This window comes from Ammospiza caudacuta, chromosome 20 (genome assembly GCF_027887145.1).
Source record: "Ammospiza caudacuta isolate bAmmCau1 chromosome 20, bAmmCau1.pri, whole genome shotgun sequence".
In the NCBI taxonomy this organism is placed as follows: domain Eukaryota; kingdom Metazoa; phylum Chordata; class Aves; order Passeriformes; family Passerellidae; genus Ammospiza; species Ammospiza caudacuta.
Window position 1 is genome coordinate 8,901,339 of NC_080612.1, and position 21,686 is coordinate 8,923,024.

The window sequence follows — 21,686 nt, forward strand, 5'->3', positions numbered from 1 at the left end:
AACACTTTTATAATTGTTTCTTTGTTTTGTTGTAAGCCTATCACTTTTATGCTAGAGTAAGTTGTACTTCTATATTTAGAAAAAAATATTTTGAGATTGGTATTTCCCAAATGATTTTTTCAGCAGACTGAGAATGATACAAAGTGTGAGTAAAATTAAATGCAAAAGCAGCCACTTTATAAAGGCTTGGAATGGGTTTTATATGTCAGCTAATCAAGTAGTTAAGCACATACTCCAGTGTGGAACAGTTTGGTTTTCTGTTCTGTATAAACAACTGTAATGAGCTTTGGTTCTTCTGTTGGAATGCAGGGGTCAAACACTGAGGGAAATCCTCTGCTTTTTGTCAGAGGCCTTGCTGGACTCGATATTCTGCTGTTACTTAGAATTGAGATTTTTATCTTTGCTCTTCCCACAAGAGAGAGGCACAAGAGACATCTGCAGATGGTTTATGAATATTAAATTTATTACAGTAACAGTTTACAGTACAAGGCACATACTGATGACTTACAATCAGCTTGCAACACTTGTAACTAAACAGCTGCATAAATTAATACAGGTGCATCATGTACAAGTTGGAGGGAATACTTAGTTCTGTACAGCTAAAACTCCAGTTGAATTCTCTTTAAAAGACAAAGATGGTCCTAATTTACCATTTTCATGACTCCCTTTTCACTGTTCAGAACAGAGGGTAGGATATACTCATGGTAGATGGAAGGTGAGCTGAAGAGAAGGAATTTTTTTGCCTCAAAACACTTTGTAACTGCAGTGCAGTTCATTTGGTATCAATAGAAGTAGTTTTTGTACAAAACCAGTGTTTAAGGTATGGCTGCTTGCTGAGCTACCTGATAAATATTGGTTGCTTTACATGTTATCAGATGGGTATGTTAAAAAAAAAAGAATTGTATAAATAAATCAATTTCTCAATATTTCAACCACTCAGCTAAATAGAAATACTAAAAAATGAACTTACCATAATAAGGTATTTGAACCAGTACAGCATGTAACAAAAAAGTAATGAGGACTAAACTGCCTTTCAAGTTCAGCATTTATAGCATGAAAACATGGATGTATTTTATCTTTGTATTATTCAGGAAGGGAAAAGCCTTTTTAATCTACATTGCTTTTTGTATCTTCAAATAGTTCTAAGAGTTTTCATCCTCTCTCAGTATCTCGGGACTCAGAGCACATTGGTCTCACATTTCAGCTGTTGCAGGGCTTGTGTTATTATCAGGGCTTCCTGGCTGACTTAATTCACTGGAAAATGTGATATTTCTTGGGAAATCTCTCTGAAACCTCCCAGCAAGCCAGTGTCTATCCTGTGTCTTAAAGTTACAATTTTTTTTGTTAGCTGAACCCTGTCTGAAGAGGAAAGAAACGGGGTAGGGTTTTGTCCTTTATTTCCCACACTTTGCTGTTGGATGTGTGCAAATACCTCATTCATCTTACACTGACATTTCATATGTGTTTTTTCAGTTAATGAGCTCAGAAAATTTAACTCTTGGAAGTGGGTTTCAAATGCACTTGAGGCAGAAGCTACAAAACTTTCACATGAGTAACTGTCCAGTAAGACAGATTTATTGTGTTTTTCTAGTGGCAATTAAAGAACATAATCCCTTTTTAAAAGTAGTTCAGAAGTCTAGTTCTGGAAGAACAGTCCTCGTCCCTCTTCAGTTATTTCTTCATTGGAAGTTAGGATTGAGACTTAGATGAACTCAAAGTCATTATCCAGAGTGGAAGAGGAAGTGGAAGAGACCTTTCTCCAGGTACACAGAGGGGGGAAACTTTGGCAGAGGTGGTGGAAATGTTTTCAGAACACAAACACAGCATCCCTGCTTCCCTCTCACCTGGCAAGTGCTTCATACCCAGGCCAGCTCCCACAGGTTCCTTGATGCCCCTGCTCTGGCTGCACAGGGAACCTTGGCAACTTTAGCAAAGGGATACAAAAGAGACTTTTATCCTCTATTTTATTTTACTTTCGTCATAATCTGTGTGCCAGAGTAAAAATACAGTGCAGGTTTGTACAGGAATGATGCTTTCCTGAGTTGGCCTGCACTCCCACTGCAGCACAACTCGTGTCCTGCAGGGGCCAGGGCAGCTGCATTTGGGGAGCACCGGTGTGCATGCCATGTAAAGAGCTTTGGATGGACATGGGGGTAATTTGTGTGTCAGTGCCTTGAAATTTAATATAAATATTTTGATGAGAATCAATCCTGCTGAACTCTATTCAGCTTCTTGCTAAGAAAAAAAATTCCTCTCTTCTTCAGCTTTAAAACCCAATGCAGTCACATCAGAATATGAGCTACTAACCCTTCACAGTAGGTTTGGATTGTTGTAAATGTACTTTTGTCATCCAGCCAAAAGGATTATTCTAAATTTTACTTCTGTACTAGGAAAGAGGAGGAAAACCCCACAGGCTGGCTCCAGCAAATTTTAGGTGTGAAATTAACTGTTAAAAAAATTGAAGTGAAACAGAGAAAGAGATCTTTAAGATTGTACTTTTTGGCATCAGAACTCAAAAAGATTCATTGTTGGTCTTTAGTTTCTGTAGCTCTGCCAGGACAATGATTGGTTATGGAAACAGTACAGTAAGTGCTGGCAGCTTAAGTGGCTTGTCGAGTAACTCATGATGAGTTTTTGTGGCTTGATTGGGTCTAAAGGAAAGTGAAGCCTCAAACATCACAAAAAAATATTTTTATAATTTTTTTTATGCAAGAAACAATAGAAATTGTTACCACCTACAAACCAGAGGAAGTGAACGTGAGGCCGGTGCTACCAGCTGTGTGTGCTGATGTGTGCAGAGCTGTGCTGCTCAGCATTTTTCCTCTCCCTCTGTCTACGCCACCACAAACCTAGGGAACTTCCTAATTTTGTTTTCCTAGTGTATAAACCCCTGCGTTACTCGAGTAATGTATGGCTATCAGAAATATTTGTGCATTTTCCCACGCAGTTGAAGCAAGTAGAGAACCTTAGAAGCGAATACGACACTGCCCGGTACGAACGATCACACGGAGGGAGGAGCTACAGGAGCACTGCCACACACTGGGGGTCTACACCTACTCCTGCCGTGCCTGGCTCGTCCTGGAGGGGCTGCTGCAGGCGCTCGGTGCCGCTCCCGGAGCAGGGATGTTCCCTCGTGCTCCTCAGTGAGTGCTCAGTTCAGTACATGTCCTTGAATTGCTTGGATCAATGTGCTGGAGGCATCACCTTTCCCAATGGTGCCAGTGGTGCAGCCTCCCTGGAAAACTCTGTTTGTTGTCTCAGCTGGAAAGGAGGTTCTTTGGGGGAAGAGGGGGAAAAAGTGACATTTTGTGCTCCTCTTCCTCCCCCAGAACCAGGGCAGCTTATACTGCGTTCATGCGGATGTCTCCAAAGGGAATTTCTGTGGCTGTTTCTGGAGTGATGCTTTTCAGAATACGCTGTTGGAAAGAAATCAGAAATGGATTGATTTTAGAGGCAGTACAAATCATGTCAGCCATTTAGAAAGATATTAATAATAAAGTATAACTTTAAGTTACGCCTCTTGAGCTACTCAGGAGTGTTGCAACCCTCTGTTAGCACTATGAAGATGGAAAGTGCTATAGAAGTACACAGCAGGATTTTTAAAATTATTTGTAACATAATTGGAATCAAAGCTTGACAGATCATATTAATGCTTTAGGACTTTGCAGTTTACTTGGATACCCTGAGCCTACTAAATATTTTCTTATGAACTGGTATTTATTTAAACTTAGAAGAAATCTCAGTATTGTCATTACAGATTTATGGCAGAGAAATCTTACTAAATGCGTGAAAGAAAAACAAGCTTTTCTTACAGATACACCCCAGGAAACCAGCCTTTCACTGCCTTATTTGCTTGACTGGGGGATTTTGAGTGTCTGGGGTGAATTTTAGGAAGACTCTCCAGTTCATCAGAGCTTAAAAAACTACTTGATGTAATATTTTATAAGAATTGTCAGCAGCCTCAGCAAGAACTGGGGAGATTTGTGAGAATCTGGGAACAGAACAGCCAGTCATGATATTTTTTTAGGGATCACCTCCTTCCTAACAGTGAAACAGAAGCAAGAGAGCATCAGGGATACCTCCTTGAGTGTCCCTGGGGTGATGACCAAGCGATAGATCATGTAGATGGGAATGAAGATGATGGAGGAGGTTCCTATGCAGTACCCCACAACTGTGGTCCAGTAAGGATAATCATAATCAAAGAGCCTCAGCTCAGGAGGGCTGGACAGAAAGCTGCAAGTGACAAACTGAAAGAGAAAAAGGGCAAAGTGTGAATATGTGGATTTTCATGGCACACACTTCGGGGAACTCTGTTGACACTGAAAAAGAATCCTAAATTACATTAGTGTAGATTTAAATCAACAACAAATCATGAAACAAACACCAAGAGGATCCTTCCCAAAACAGATGCTCTCCACTCTACACTGCTCTCTGTCAGAACAGGAAAAGGAAAAAAGTCAGCTCAGTTACTGCTGTTGGATCATCTTCCTGAGCATATCATTCAGGACTGAAAAATTCCTTAGGAAACAACAAACACTTTTAGTTGAATACTACAGGAATAATATTTGTGACTGTCCCAGGAAGGGTCTCTGACTATTTTTTTTCCAGAGTATCATCAGAAGCTCAGGATTTACCAGCAAAACTTCCATACAGAAATGACATCCTGTATCCTGAGCTTTCCTAATTTTAGGTGGGTTTCCACAGGGAATACAAATAGCTCTGCCTGGTAACCACATCCCCAGAGCTCTGTGCCTCTCCATTTTGCTGGTTTAGGATTACAAAGAGGACAGAAATGTAAAAATTACTGTGGTGACATTTTAATTTGTAGATTTCTCTTTCTAGGGGTAATAAAATCAAGGTCTGTTAATTATGCCTTGATCATTACAAGTGTTTTGAATTCACTCTGTAGGTCTTAAATCTACATTCTGTGCTTCATAAACTCCATCTTGACCTGCTGTGCTCCCACTAAGGTCAGTCAGAATAAAAGATAGATAGCATGGACTAATTTTGAATCAGGAAATGAACACTTTATGTTCAAATGTTATTAATAACACTGCCAAGCCAAGCACTGGGACAGTATTTCCAATTCTGAACTATAGATTTATAATGGTTTCAATTAACTGCTGGAAATTTAAAGTGGAATATTCTAAAGTTGTCCATCAGCAGTTGCTGAGACAGTGTATTTACTTATCTTGGTTTTCCTCCTCTGACAGTATGTTTCATCAGCTTTTATTGCTACATTTTGCTGAGGTAAACATAAGGCAGCAAAACAAAGTAAATTTGTTTAGCAGAGGGCACGGGGGGAGTTATTCAGAATCCAGATTTATTCAGCTAATTCAACTATAAAAATCCTTAAAACTGTGATTTGGTACGAAGACCTTGCAGCATGGTATTGGGTGTTTTACTAATTGAGCCTTTTTTGTTTAACAAAAATTGTTACTAAAGAACTTCAGGAGAGAATTCTGGAATTAAGCTTTTAGAATGAGCTGCATTGTTCAGTGGTGATTTTCTTGGTGCTGGAAAGAAAAAGCTCTAAAGAAAACTCACCAGAAGGAAAAGTGGACTAATTGCAACCCAGCAAACTCGCCAGTACCAGCCTGGGGCAGAGCCCAGCATTTCTTTCACATCGTGGCAAAACTGGGTGATGCCTGTGGACACAAGTGGGAGGAGAGGTATGACAGCAGATCTAAGATTTTCTTAAGTGGATACTCAACACTTTCTTATGCCCAGCAAGTAAATTCAGAATCTATCCCAGAAGACTATTTTGTTCCTATAACTCTTAATTTTACTAAATCTTTAATTATGCTGAATTACACCTCCTGTTACTTTTAGCTATCAGAGAGCAATTAACACTAATTCTCACTGCCTTAGTTATCAGTGAGGCTATGAAAAGCTTTTGCAAACTTTTTTCTGGGGATTGTGTGATGTTGTCTGCAGAAGCTGAGGCCATGCTGAGCTGCAGGAGCTCAGGAGTTTGGGGTGGGGTGTTTGGAGGTACCATAGAACCAGGACACAGCCACTGCCTCCAGGAACACGACGGTCAGGACAGCTGGACCCGTGGCATATTCCTCAAACAGCTTCACCACATATGCTCCTCCCTGGAAAAGAGACCAAGCTGTCAGTGTGCCCAGGACGCTGCCCTGCTGCTGCTGGAGCAGAACGTTCTCAAGTGGGGAATTCACCCAGATCTGTCACTTGGTGGCTGTTCCTGCCAGGGAAACCCTGGTGAGCTGCTCACCCTCTGTGGTCACCCCTCACCCGGGGGCTGCTATGAAGAGAAGCTAAAATCTAGTGGCACTTCTGGCTGGGTTTTAGTGAAAAAAGGGGATTTTACAGCATGGCTTTGTGCATGCCCTCCTCTCCACCAGGGATCATGGCTACTGAACAGCAAATAAATAAAGTGTTGCTTTGCTTTCTTTCTGTTTGGGATCTAGAACCACGAAGGAGGAGACCTCTTGCAGAGGAACTCTGCATCCTTGTACAGCAAACACTTCATATAAGAAGGAAGTTACACATAAATGAGCAAGTGGAGTGAAACATGACAGGAAAGCCAAGTATTTCTTTCTATTTCCCTTGTGATCATTACACTCATTATTCAAAAATTGCTTGTTGTGGGAATGAAATCTACAAGCCCATGGGAGCAATTTGATGTGACTAATGGTGATTTCTGCCTTGAAACAGTGAGGAAGATCCAGGAAATTCATTACTAGATCTTTTTTTAAAATTCAAAATACATTTGACACATTGTGAAGATTATAATAACTATTCATGGTATTTTTAAACACAGGGCTTTTGGGAATAAGAAATAAACTACATAAAAATGTGGCTGGTTGTCTGCTGACTGATGAGCAGCACCATTTATGATCTATAGCACATAATGAATTGCAGTATGATCATTTTGCAACATATTTCCTAGTGAAATCTAATTCACATTTATTCCAAGTAATGGATTTCTAATGCATAGAGAAAACAGCCTGGAGGTTAAATCTGATTTCTTGAAACTCTCTTCAAAAAATTACTGCCCTCTCCAAGGTGTCATTGGCAGGAAGCTGCCAGTGAGGGAGGCTGAGGTGAAATACTCACAAATGTCAGGGTTGCCAGCGACCCCAAAAAGCAAAGGATGGTCAGACCAAGGACAAACAATTCCCTGCGTTTGCCCCAGACGTGGGGGAATTCATCCAGGACTCCAGTAATCACTCCCTCTAGTCCTGCAAACTGAAAAGCATGGAAAAGTCACTGGGAAATAGAGGCCAGTGTTACCTGTTTTAAAGTATGCTTGAGTGCTTAAAGGAACATTGAAACATTGGTGCTTTATTCTGCTCTAGAGTTGGTGTGGGGTTTTAGACAAGTCTTTCCTCCTAACTTTTTAAAACTCTTTAGGGTGGGGATTTAGTGTTCAGGTGTCTGTGGGGATGCACTGTCATCCAAAGGCACCAGGATGTGGAGAAATGAGAGGTGGTTCAGTAGGACCAAGACTGAAATCAGCTGAGTTCAGCCCTGCTGGAAGAAGCTGATTCTCCACCTGTAAAACCAGACTCACATGACAATTTTTCAGTGTATCTCCAGTTCCCACCTTTTAAATCCAAATTATGTGAAAAAATTCCAGATTTTCCTAATTGCTTTGTAAGTTTACAAGCAAGAAAGGAGACTGGATGGCTGCATTCAATTAGGAATGTATAAATCAATTTACTTGTATTTCAGGGTCTTAATTGTCACAGCATGACAGTGACAAATAATTGATTATATTCAAACCTATTCACATAAAAATTGGAGTAACAGTTGCTGTCTTACAGAAGGCACCTGGCACTGCAAACCCCTCAGTGGCAGTGCAGTGTTTGTAATTCTGTTTCTGTGGTGCCTCAGGGGGCCAGGCTGTGACCCTGCTGGCCACTCACCGTGCTGTCCAGGCCCAGAGTGAGCAGCATGAGGAAGAAGATGATGGCAAAGAAGGTGGAAGCTGGCATGTTTGCAATGGCCTCTGCGTAGGTGATGAAGAGCAGGCTGGGTCCTGGAGCAGAGATGGGATCACTGTCAGGACATGGTGTCTCCCAGGGGAGAACTTCTACCCCCAGGCTGCTTTGCCATGCCTGTGAAACTGCAAATCTGAAATCTGCCTTTTATATGTGATATTTATAGGCTAATTTTTTTATCTGTAACAGTGCCCAATAAAGTCAGCATTCTGAATAATATATTAAATATTTCTTATCTCTTGGGCTGCTCCCGATCTGGAAGTACATATGCAGATGTATTCTATCTTAGAAGCAGTTTGAGATGTGTATGAAATCTTTACCTACCAGTGTCTTTGGCAACCTCTGAGACATCTTCATTCCTCATCTCAGCCATGTAGCCCAGCACGGTGAAGATGACAAACCCAGACACAAAGCTGGTCAGGCAGTTCACGGTGCTGGTGACCAGAGCATCTCTGCAACAGAAGACCTAACTCTCATCAGGGACCTGACTCATCTGCACCTGCTAGAAAGGGTTTACAACCTCTTGGTTTACAATCTAGACACACTCCTAGAAAAACTAGGGGAATACAAGGAACAAATGAGCAGCAGATTTGAAAGACAGAGGAAAAAACCCCAACAACCCATGACTACTTTTTCTTCTCAAATCCACACAGGTGCAGTAACATCAGTCTGCCACTGGATTGAATGCTGGCTGCATCCTGCTGTTTTAAAAGAATAGGAATTACTACATGAATATTAAAAAATTGAGAATTTTATTTTAGAAGTTAGAAATAGATTTTTTTTCAGGTAACAAGGAAAAAACATAAATTGCCTTTCTGCTTGAGACAATGAAGTTATTTTTTAACTGACTACTGAGATTAAATAACCACAATGTGATGGTTTGGCAGGGGTTTAGTCCGTTTTGTTGTGGCAGGTTTCTACATTTTAGACCTCTTGCTGTAAAATTAGTAAAAATCATCTTACTTTAAGTGGGCAACAGAGGAGAAATGCTTGAGATTGCAGGTTCTCTGTTACTTCTGATTTCTATGTACACAGGTCTGACAATTTAGTGCCTTTCACCAACACCCTGTTTCTTTTTCATAAATAACCAGTCATATTTTTAAACTCAATTTTACTTATGGAATAAGGTAGAACTCACTCACTGGTAGCAGTTGTTGTGGAATTTGTTGTAGCTGGAATAAGCCAACAGGACCCCAAAACCTGGTCCCAGGGAGAAAAAAATCTGAGCTGCTGCATCCACCCAAACCTGAAAAATATTGAAGGCCAAAAAGAAAGATGCCATGAAACAGATTTGAGTGAGTTTGGCATATTCAGAATATCACTTAGGTCTACAAAAGGGCATTTCACTGGTCTGCCTATGTCCTAGTCCTGGTCTAACAGACACTGTTGAGAGAGCTGTTGAAATATGAATGTTTGTTGTAGAGCTGTTGTGGCTGTTGCACTTCTCCCAGCATCTTAGATTAATTCAGTCAATTGCCTGTAATCAATTTAACACAAGTTTTGCAGTGTATGGAGAACTTTATACCCATGATTTTGAAGTCTTCCAAATCTTCCTCCAAACTCTGTGTGTTATGGAATAGCTCTGTGCTTGGCAATGTGTCCTCCAGGCTATGTAGACTTTTCCTGGATTTATGGAAATCCCTTTGGCTGTGTGGATGCAGTTCTGGTTCTTGGGGCTCAATTCAGCTTTGTTGTAGCTGTGACAGATGCAAGTGTGATGATCTTGTTATGAAAAGCTTGTTGTACTTGAAAAGTGGCCACAGCCCTAATGAGTAATGTTCTAAAGTACAATATCAGCTCTCTTTCTGAAGGTGAAAGTCCTCATTCATTTATTCTCTTTTGATTGAAACATGGAGTTCATTACAACTCATTTCTAATATTCTCTCCCATCGTGTGAGGCCATCCTGTATCACCCAGACAGAGCTCTGTCATCACCCAGCACACAGATTGCAATCTGCTGTCCTCACTCCAGATACATCCAATACAATATCAATGCCCTTTATTGCTTTTTCAGAAGATGTGGTTCCTTATTGGAGATGCTGCTTTATCAGAGGCTGGTGTCTTTTCATTTCCTCTTCATTCAAAACTCTCCATATCAGCTGGGCAGCAGCAGACTTGCAAACATTGGAAATTTTTAATCTTTGTGTTTGTAGTATTTATTGCATTGGGGTTTTTTCCATCACCCTCCTCACCAGACACTTTCACAGGCAGTGGAGTGAGCACAGCCTCGAGCCTGATGGATTGCTTGTCATCCACAGAGTTCAAGGCTGGATCAGACACTGGAGAGCCTGGGCTTTGTTGGGTAGCTCAGTTTGTCCTCATTCCTGCTTTCCTGTCAAATTTTGGTGGTGCATGCAGGCCTGACTGATTTATTCCTCCTCCACAGGCACTTACATGAGTTACTGGGCCAGAGTTTAGTTGGTGTCTGTGGGCTCATCTGCCAAAGATTGTTACAGGATGGAGACAGAAGTTTCTGCTCCAGTAACCTGCACTATTTAAATGGGGGCAGCTGTGGACACTGTAGGGCTGTACTCATCCCCTTAAGCCAAAATCTGCAGCTCTACCACTTGTTAGGGTTTAATAAATTCACTTTTCTCAGTGTGACTCACAGGGGAAGGATTTGTTGCAGTGTAGGAGCACTCACATCTTCTCACTCAGTGCCAGCCTGGTCACCATTTTCCTGGTGAAAAAGTGTTTGGTCACTTGCTTTCTTCTAATCAGATCACTCATTCTGTTCAGCCACTGTATGGGAGCTCTGCCTGTAGTTCAAGCTAAACTGAGGGTAGACTCTAATCTTTAAAATTCTTTATGATTATGGAAAGAGCATGGGCTCAGGCTAAGACATTTGTTCAGTCAGCTCTATGCATCTATGGTGACACACACACAGGCAGGCTGAAAGCAAATCTCCCTTTTATAAAGTTCTTTACCTCAGTGGCCAGGAGTTTCTGCCAGTCAGGTTTCAGGTAGTAGAGGACACCTCTCCAAGCCCCAGGCAAAGTTGCACCTCTCACGAGCAGGATGAAGAGGATGATGTAAGGGAACGTGGCAGTCACCCAAACCACCTGTGGGGGAACGTGGTGAGAGCGTTTGCCATGGGGAGAAAGGTAGCAGGGATAATAAAAGTTAGTTAATCATGTAATATGTCTTAGCATTTATAGCATCTTCACATGAGCTTCTCTGCAGGTCTGTAAAGAGGCAGTTTGCACATCTGAACCCTCTCCCTGGCAGGGTTGGTCCTGCTCAGAGAACAGCGGTGTCACTTATTTTATTTTGTTGCTTAGAGTAGCAGTCACTGTACAGCAAGTGCTCCCCAAATACCTCAGCCCATAATCCCTGTCATGAAAACAACCTGAACTGATCCCCTGGCAGTTAATTGGCTCAGGCAGAACTGCCTCAAGACAAGCTGATGTGTTGTGCTTTTGCATTCACCTTGCCAGATGTTTTGACCCCTTTCCAGATGCTGAAGTACACAATGGTGAAGATGAGCAGCAGGCAGAGGGTCAGCTGCCAGCTAATGCCCCCCAGGTCATCCAGCCCATTGGACCTGTGCACCTGCAGAACCTGGCGGCTGCAAGAGGAAAGAGAAACACAGCAGAGATACTTTTTAAACAAATCCTTACATTAAATGTGCATTTAACAGTCCCATATCGTGATCTGAGCATTACAAGGAATCTTGAGGTCTTGTTAAGCAGCCTTCAAAGTCATGACATTTTGGATTCATTTTATTTTACTTAAAAGTTTGGTATTAACAGCACAGCAGTGATGATAAGTGACAGCAGACAGCAACTGGGAAACTCCTAAAACACAGAGCGCACCCCATGCACCCTAAGCTTAGACCCCCTCCGAAAATCCAGTGATTTGAAGAGGATGCCATCAACAATCAGCCCTGCTGCCCTGAGGAAAACCTTGCTGGTGTTCCAGCAGTCTGGCTACCACCACCATCCTCACTTACATGCACTTACGTATAAAATTCTTCTGCAGGAGAGATGGAGTGCTGGGACCAGCTGACATTGTCCTTGCTGAAGTAGTTGGTGCAGTTTCCTGTGTTCCAGGGGTTTGTGCAGCTGGTCCAGGGCAGCTCCGCCGTGAAGGAGGAGATGAGGTAGTAAAAAGCCCAAGCCATGATGGTGTTGTAGTAGGAGGCTACGTAAAGATCTATGATACAGATGGCAAAGCCAATTCCTGGAGAGGCAGGAAAGAATTGCATTCAGTCAGTGTAAGTTTTAGGCACAAAAAAAAGAGAAAATAATTGGTTATCACATCAACAACCATTTGTCTAAGGCAGCTCTGCAGGAGGAACACACACCCTCCCAAGTGTTTACAGCATTGGCATTTCTTGTGACTTCAGAAATACTCTGATTCCAGCAAAGTATCCTTAATCAAGACAGAACATTCTTTTAAGGGATATTTTCTATGTGTTCCTAAGTTTATACAATTTAGAAATAGGCATCTTGCAGTCTCAGTAAATATATAAAGACAGGATTAGAGCTTCAGCACTGGGAACCAGACTAAATGAGGATATAGAGCAGTTCTTTTTATTCTTTATCATTTTAGGCTTGGTCAGCCTCTCTCTAATCAATTTGAGTTGCAAAGTGTATGTGTATACAAGAGTACACACACATGTGCAGGTGTACCTGGAGTTTTAGGAAAGCTTTGTTTATAAAGCCAAAATCTTGTTTAGAACAAGTCTTACTTGGCTTTATGAGATTTTCTTTTTCCCCCCCAAAGTGCCACCTTTATAGGAAGATTTTCCAGTTATTCAGAAAGTTCCATTTCCCTTTGTTACCTTTGAATATAGGACATATTTTTCTCCAAATGGAAATACAGCCATTCCTGTGGTACTGTCCTAGTGCTAATTCCATATAGAAGAGAGGAATCCCTCCAAAGAGGGCCATGATTGTGTAAGGAATGAGGAATGCTCCTGCAAGAGAGAAAGCAGATGATTGTAACTCTTCACAGACTTCTCTTACAGCATTACCAGCACTCCATAAACAGGAGCTCCTTTTATCTCACAGGGAAAATGCATGTCCCTTCCCTAGCCAGCACACCTCTGAATTACTGTGGGGTTTCTCATGAGAGTAACTCCTCAGCAGTGTGAACAAGAAGCAACACCCAGCCCAAACTTCTCACATTTCTGCAACACAGGATTCACCAAGACTCCACTGACTCGCACACCTGTGAGATGGGCTACAGATAAAATTATTAATTTCTCCAATAAAATGCCTTTGTTACATCAGAGAGACGAAAGTCCTTTCTAAGATCTCCTTGATTAGATTTTAGATTTGTATTTTGTCTCTTATGTCAGTGAGTCAAAGACCCAGCCTTCCTCATGAGTTGGTTTAGACATGTTGGTTTATTTTAAAATGCTCCTTGGGAAAGGGATTGAGGTGTTGGAGTGTGGGTCTGCACCTACCTGGTTCTCAGCTTCTAGTTGTACTGTGCTAAACAGCTTTTCTGTGATTTTCCTATCCCAATATTTAGGTTTTTCAGTGAATAATTTCTCCTTGATAATTTGTTACACAAGATCTTTCAAAAGCCACTAAATCATCCATTTATAAACCAAAAAATTCAGCATTAAGGAACAATAAGTGGGCACTGACCTCCTCCATTCTGGTAGCAGATATAAGGAAATCTCCACACATTTCCCAGATCCACTGCGTATCCAATGACAGAGAGGAGAAAGTCAATTTTTTTACTCCAGGTCTCCCTGTCCTCCAGCTCCATCAGCTGCTGCTGAGCCTCGGCCCCGCAGGTGGTGGACGTGGTGGTGGTGGTGGTGGCTGCTGGGGCCGTGCCCTGGGCATCCTCCCCCTCTCCATTGCAGGGAGCCGAGCTCTGAACCCCTGAATAGCCATTGGAGATCTGGGCTGCCTCCCCTTTGTCCCCCTGGCTCGGGTGGGCTTTGTTGCCATCCTCCACCAGCCGCAGGGCAGATTTGGGGTTCCTGACCACAAGTCCGTTCTCTTTGCAATCTTCTCCTTTGCTACAGTCTGAGGTGTCTTTCTTGGAAGTCAGGGGCTCTGTCTCATTGCTTGTGGTCTTTTTTTCCATCTTTGCTGAGATTTGTTCTGGTCACTTGCAGACAGGCAGCACCTCAGGGTCCCTTTGGGGTTTATCTTCCTTTATTCCCAGCACTTTTAGAATTCCTCTTCCATACTTAAATCCATCAGATTGAAGGCACAAGCACCATCTAATAAATGAGAAAGAGTTGAAAATCCATTACAACTTTACTGATGCTGGTAATTTTCAAGTTACAGCCAGCAGATTCTGTGATTAAAATACAGAGGTAATTAACCATCACAGCATGCAGTGTGGATCACAGAATAGATCATCTGGGATTTTGCTCAGAGAAGGGCAGGAAGAAATCATCCTCTTTCAGAAGCAGAACCTGGTGTACCTGGATCACACCCTCTCAGGAGGATCTGCTGGACTTTGTGCATTGCTGGACACCTCACACCCAGTCACAGTCCTGCTGTCTTCTGGCATCACATTCTCCTCTGGCCACTGCTGGACTCCCAGTTTGCAAACTGAGGGCAGAGCTTAGTGGGACTTTTATTGTCATTTTCCTAAGTTCATCCTGCAACTCATCCACTCATCTTGTAGCAATTTCTAAATTCACCCAGTATGAAGGGAAAAGAATTCATTAAACAAATATGAGATAACTAAGGATATAAAAATTACATTTCATAACCACCTTTCTTGAGAAATCCTAGTGTCTGCTTTGTTTAGCAGCAAATGTGGAAGGCTTAAATGAAACTTTGGAAAAGTATTTAAATCTCAGTGGTTTTGCATCAACTAACTTTTGAGGCTCAGTCAACACTGATAAGAAAAAGAAGTCATATACTTCAATTTGATTCTTCTCATTAGGAACTGACATGTGAGTCTAAAGGACAAAACTTGTCCCCGATTTTATCTGACTCCCTGGGCAAATAAAAGCATCTTTCACTCAGTTTGGATCTGCTGACACTGTGGTCCCAGCCCTGGGAAGGGCGGTGGGCACAGCTGCGGTGCTCCTGCCCTGGGAGGATCCCTGGCTGCTCTGCCCTCTTCTGGTGTGCTAAAAACAGAATCCAAGGGAAATAAACTATCCTGAAATAAAGTATAACACAATTAACTTTTCCTGCAGAACAAAGATAACAGAGAAGGAGTTGTGATTCTGGGAGCAGGTCATGTTTTGTTTTCTGCTGATTTGTTCAGGTAAACACCCAGCTGCCTTTACCCAAGAAAACCTTGGAACAGGAGCTGATCCCCTGGGCTGTAAATTCCCCAGGGCAGTAACCCTGCTTTATTGCTAGCAAAGAGTCACACAAGCTATACCATGCCAAGATTAAATTGTTACATCTAATTTTTCCCTTTCAAAACATTTTATCATGGTAATAAATGTCATTGCCACATCCTAGCAGGAAAATAAGCATTATTTTACTTATAACTAACTGCAGGAAAAAACTAAAGCAGAGAAGGGATATCACTTGCTTATTTCTAGAATTTGCTGATTATCAGAGCTATGAAAACTCAGGTTTTTCCCAGCTTTCCACCTTTTACAAAGACAGTTTGCTAAACCTTTTCTAAACATTTCTCAATGCAAGCAGAAAGAGAAGGAAAGTTACTGAGCTGCAGAGCAAACAGGAGGATGGTTTTGAGATAAGATTCACTTGAAAATATTGCTTATAACTTTCAGAAATATTTAGTTCTTCAGGTTTACATTCTATCTCTACTCAAATACTCCCTTTTTTGTCATACAGCAAGCAGTGCATCATTAATGTGAATTCTTACAAGAGCAAGTGCTTTGCCGCTATTAATTAATTATCCACAAAGATTGAAACATCTTCAAGTTCCAGAGAAAAACACCAGGGCAAAGAACAGGAGGTTCTCTTTTACCTGCAGGACTATAAAACCTGAATGCCTTTGGAGTCCAAAACCTTCCAAATGTCCCAAAAGAGGTTCTGGAGATGGAAACAGCCCTGGTGGCCACAGAGAAATCCAAGGGAAGGCCACAGCCAATCCTCCCCTTGTACAGAGCATGGTAAATACCAGGTGGGAATGTGGAAAAGTAACCTGAGCCCTTCTGGACTTTACACCTCTCACTCATAAATGGGAACACAGTAAAGGATGTTGATTTAACTGCATTATCTCATGGGACTGATTTTTCCATATCTGAGGCTAAACTCTCACTGTGTTTGTAAAACTCTTTATTTCTGCACATTTTTAGTGCTTTCTTTACTAAGGGGAGGTCAAGGAGTTATTGTTATTGTTGATATCCAAGATTTGTGACAACCAGGATTGTTGTCATTCAGACCTAAATTCCTTCTCCTGTTCTTCTGCACACCACATAGAAAAAAAAAATCACATTGTTTGAAATACTTTGGTTGAATTTTCAGTAGTTTGAGCCTCAAATATGCAAAATTACTTGTGAATGTTCAGGGGCTCCAGCTGAAATCAGAACTATTTATTTCTGAAAAAGGAGTTCCAGCTTGTCAGCTGTCCTGGGAAATCTCTGCAGTGATGGAGTCCACGGCTGCACAGTGGAATTCACGGGGGCATAATTGGCACATACAAGCAGAACAGTTTCAGATTATTTCATTACACCATAAAAAATTGTGGGAGAATGTACATTGTTCTTTGCTTTGCTACAAATCAAGAAAAAAAAGATTGAAGGCGCTGTGAGCACTACAAAGAGTGTAAAGAGCTGCAGAGAAAATTGGAGTGGGAAATATGCTCGTACACAGGGAAGATATCCAGGGGAAAATGACCCCAATTTTGCCCACCTCAGCCTCCATCACTTCTCTGCACAGATCCCCAATTCAGGTGAATGAATGATGGCAGCAGTGATTTTAGAAATAAGTTTATTACCCATTTTCAATCTGAGCTGTCACAAAGGTTGCTGTTACATAACTGCACCTTGGCTTCTTATCAGGCCTAATTAGCAGCAGGAGAAAAAGAGATAAAAAAGGGAAGAAGACAGAGCCGTGTGCTTTCGTTTCCCTTTGATCTGTGCTTGGCAGACTTGGTGACTTTGCTCCTCTGGGAGCCCCGGTGCCCTGAGCTGGGGCTGTTCCCTCCAGGAGCACGTGGAAGGTGCCAGCCCTGGCAATGTCACCTCCCTGAGCAAAGAGTGACTCAAGAGGAGTGACCCCGCAGTCCTGCACAGCTGTCCCAGCCTTGCTGAAAACATTTGGGTGATAACTGAAGACATGTGTTCCCACACGTGCTGCTGCAGCCACCAACGCAGTTCACATCAGTCAGACATTAATTAAATTATATTTATTTATCTCCCTCACGGAGATGAGCTTGAACACTGCAGGAATTAAAATCCCTGCATATTCCTTGATGCACAAATCCGGCTCTTTTGCCTGTACCAGAGCAATCCTCGAGGAGCATCCCTGGCCTGCAGCCCGGTTCAAGTTTTAAGTGTTGGAGCATCTCCTGTTTATTTCTGGAGGCTCGCAGTGACCTCTCCTGGCAGTGCGGGAATCCCTCGCCTTTCATGCTCTGCCACAGAGTAAACAACTCTTCCCAACACCACAACAACGGGATTTTCCTGCTCTCGGCACTTTTTAAAGGAGGAATTGGCTTTTCATGTGTCTGGGAGAGCAAAGCGATGGGGTTGAGGAGCAGCAAAGAGCAGAATCAGCAAGGGAGGCAAATCCGGAGTCACCAGGAGTTCCTGAGTTTGAGTGGGGCTGCAGAGCCTTCACCCACCCCTGTGCCTCCCATTTTAGCCCTCACAGCTGCAGAATGTATAGATTTGTACAAATATCACTTCACACCAATGAAGTTCTTATTGCATGTGCTGATTCCGTGACAGTGGGGAAGCAGCACTCGCTGGGCTGAAGGAAAACTCAGGTCCCACCTTCCCTCCCCTGCTCCTCCATCCTCCAGCCCTTCACATGCAGGCACTTGCTGGGAATTGAAGCTTTGAACCTCAGGAAGAATCAGCCCAGGGTGTTGGCAAACAGAATGAAACCCTGGGATGATTCCTGTTAACTTGACCTAAATCTCACATTTATCACAGAGAATTTGAGATGGTTGAAGTTACAGCTGCCTGACTCACCTGACACCGTGCGGCTCACCCAGGCAGTTGTGCAGAAATGGAAGGAGGCCAAGGACATTGCTTTTATCTCAAATATCAAGCAAGAAGTTTGTGTGACAAGATAGAAACACTCACCCCAGGCAGGAGAGGGCTGTGCTGTTTGCCTGGACCTGTTCTCACCCCTGAGCCACAAATGAGCCAGAGAGGTCTCATGATTTTCCTCTGAGTTTGCACAGGTCAGGAGCAACCCTTAAATCAAAGTATCACGGAATAGATGTCCCCATACTGTGAGGATTTGTTAAAAAATTTAAAATTTCAGCCAATTAAATTGCATTGCTCTCAATTATGGTGGATTTTGCCTGCTGTGTGTCATACACAAGTCATATTTAGGTTCGTAATGCTAAAAAGAATTTGGTGCCTTTTGATGTTGAATGTGTTCACTTTTACTGATTTCTTTAAAAAATGAGTACCCAGAATGTCCTTTCCTGTTAGCTCATTAGCAAGTGTGACAGTCGGTATTTCAGATTTCAAAACCTGATAGTCAAAACTGCTTGGGAGCCACAGAATTGGGGCATTAGGTGTAAAGCAGATCTAAGCTGATATCTAGACCATCCCTCCACAGCTGAAAATTGATTTATTCAGGGGAATTTTTTTAGAAATTCTTTTCTAGTTTAAGAGAATCAAAATAAAGAGTGATCAAACCCCACTGAAATTAATGGTCCAGTGAATTGTAAGAGACTTGTGCCAATGATTTTAAATGTTACAAAAGTTGGGTACTTAGGCGCAGCACTGTGACCTGGGAGTGTTTTAAGAGGAGTCTTTGAGCACGCAGTTGACAAAATGGACAAAATATCCTTTGTGTGGATATTTGCAGGGCTCCAAGGGTCCCTCAAGTTCCTGCTGAAGCAGAGTGAGCTCAGCAAGCCCTGCTGGTGGGACAATGGCCCTGAAAGCCCTCAAAGGCTGCTTCCCAAAGAGAGGCACAAGGAGAGGTTAACTCCTGTATTCCCAGATAAGGCTGCACATGAGTGGGATGGGAAAATAATTCCTCTGAAAGCAGCACTTTGGGGGAAATATAAACCTGCACTGGGAGTTTTACATCACAATCTTGTCCCTGTCTCAGTCTGAAATTAAAAACTCATCAGGACAGAGAGATTTTTACCTTTACAATTGCGTAGAGAAGACAGGCACTGCACTGTAGTGGGAGTGCTGCCAAGCTGGTGTCAGTCATGTAAAGAACAGGGAGGAGGGGAAATGTTTTTTTTTGGCTTGAGAGTGTCTGTGTGTAGTGCAAGGAAACAGATAAGCTTGGAGGGGATGATATTGCTTTTGTATTCTTCCTCCAGTTATTTATATAAACTTGAAGGAAGGGTCATAACACAGCAAGCTAAATAGTAAATAAATGGAGCACCATCCCCTGGTAACAGATGATGTTTCTCTGAAGGGGATTTGTTAATGGCTATCTGCAAATTACAGCCCTGAATTCAGGCTCCAAGTTCCACTCAAGTTCTGTATGGAACATTTACCCCACAGGCAGGGCTCATTGTGTTCTGTCAGTTCTGTAAAATAAAGAGCTGCAAACACACAGGCTGGGAAAAGAGTTCAAACATGGGCATCAGGAAGGAGATCAAGACACAGAATTAACATTTCTTTAGGCTGTTACTGATGAAAACTCAGCAGTTTATATTTCCATGGAGGAAAGCTGGAACAAACTTAAACACTGCACGTTTCCATGTGTGGGAATAATTTTGTGTTGTTATTAAATTCTAGTTTTGGGGCAGTTTTTCTTAATTTAACCATCTGAAATTCATCACACCCTGTCCAATTAGAAAATGGTCACAACAGCCACTTGCTATATGAGAAGTTTGAAAAGTATTCTCCAAGAAAATTATGGTTAATTCACCATCAAAATCACCAGAAGATGCAGCCCAAGTGTTTGAGCCCTTCCCTGGTAAATGTCTGACAACCCACATTAAAAAATGCCACAACATTTTCAAGAATCCAAACCCATTAAATGCCTGATCCCTTTTCCCCCAGGCTTTCTCAACATATCAAAACATGTTTTCCTTGCCTATTTATATATTCAGTTGCATTGCATTCCTTAATTAAACTCCATATTTCTTATGAACTAACCCAACAAGCCTGTTGGTTTCAGTAAACGTGATTGACTATAAATATATGTAGGACATACACTTCAGATTTATTACTTGCAATAAATCTGTCCCATTGAGTTCAATAATTTACTGTGCTGGAACCATTTACCTTTTAAAATATAACAATATAGTTAATAAAGCTCACTTCACCCTTTCAGAATAAATAACAGCCCAAATTGCCTATTTTTTTCTTCTTTTTCCTTCAGATTCTGCTGTTTTCCTTCATTTTTCCTTATAGATTAATGCTTTTTTGTAAGCCTTAAATAACTTTACATCTGTAATGCAGTTATGTGGACTGCCAAAACTCTGAAGTTTAGATTGTCAGAACATGTTCTGCTACAGGCATTTGACTCCCAACATTCATAACTGCTGGACAAGTGCCTGAACACGACAGAGCAGAGCATGGAACAGCAGGAAAGAAATAAAAGGCACTAAAAGTTTTAAAAACTCAAGGAAAACTCAAACTAAAATCAATGTATCTCTGTTTGCCCCCAAAGCTTTGTTAGATGAAAAATGTTTTAGAAATTGTCAAAGCCCTTAAAGCTGATTTAAAAACAAACAAAACCCAGAGTACGGATTTTAGCCTGTCACTCATATTTCAGATTTTATAACTGAAACACAGCGAGGAGGGAAAGTTAATGAAACTCTGCGGCTGCTGCAGGGGGGCAGCTCTGAGGAGCAGCTCTCTCTGTGCCTGCCTGAATTTCATAAAAGTGTAAAAGTGCCCGAGCCATGGCTGTGTAAAGACAAAACGATTCAGTACCTGTGTGCGGGGTGGGTCCCAAGCGCTGCCCTGGCGGAGATCCGAGCTCGAGTCCCCTTCAGCCACATTTACCTCAGCCTGTGGCCACCTCAGCATCCTGGGCAGCTTTTTGTACACCAGTCCCCCTCACATGGTCTGATTGCCAGATAATCTGCTGCCAAAGAGCTCTTTAAGAATTTTTGCGTCACTTTAGTCAAATAAACTTTATGTTTCACCAGGGCTGCAGCTCAGTTTTCCTCCTAGAGGTGGGTGGCTACATTTGCCTGCTCTGATCTGTTCTGGCGAGCAGGATCCAATGAAGGCAGAGGCAGAAGGAAGGGGAGCTTTCCTGGGAAGGGACAGCTTTGCTGGGTGTTTTTATAAATATAATTAACAGGACGGACACAACGAAGTTTTGAGGGAGTCAATGAATTAGAAATTTGTGTAGATTACAGGGGGATAGGAAGGACGGGGATATTATCACAATAAAAGGGCTTGAAAAGAATAATTTCAATTCTCTTAAATTCTTGAAAAGAATAATTTCTTTTCAATAATCCTGAATAGCTACATTATTTTAATAAAGAAATAAGGTTTAGTTTTGTTCTAAAGCTTGAAGCACAAATTCTTTACAAGCGTTTTGCTGCCTCAATAAGCTCAACAAGTAATTTCCTTTTTTCCTACCACTACTTCAAATACCTCACTCCACTTCTAACACTTTTTTTTTTCTCCAGTGTTTTTCATCCAGGATTTCTTCATTCCTGCACTCCACGACTTGTTTATAAAAGGTCATA

The 21,686-nt window shown here is 41.9% G+C and overlaps 1 protein-coding gene across 1 annotated transcript; it reads right to left on the minus strand.

The window, feature by feature from the left end:
* Positions 1-450: 450 nt before the first annotated feature.
* Positions 451-21,180, minus strand: SLC6A4 (solute carrier family 6 member 4). The gene is made up of 14 exons (XM_058817706.1): positions 20,917-21,180; positions 13,571-14,160; positions 12,757-12,891; positions 11,933-12,152; positions 11,400-11,538; positions 10,898-11,032; positions 9,113-9,216; positions 8,295-8,422; positions 7,896-8,008; positions 7,084-7,215; positions 5,999-6,098; positions 5,548-5,648; positions 4,080-4,247; positions 451-3,416 (listed from the first exon to the last, which is right to left on the minus strand). The coding sequence occupies exons 2-14, from the start codon at positions 14,019-14,021 to the stop codon at positions 3,342-3,344; spliced, it is 2,001 nt and encodes a 666-aa protein (XP_058673689.1). The 5' UTR covers positions 14,022-14,160; positions 20,917-21,180; the 3' UTR covers positions 451-3,341.
* Positions 21,181-21,686: the final 506 nt, after the last annotated feature.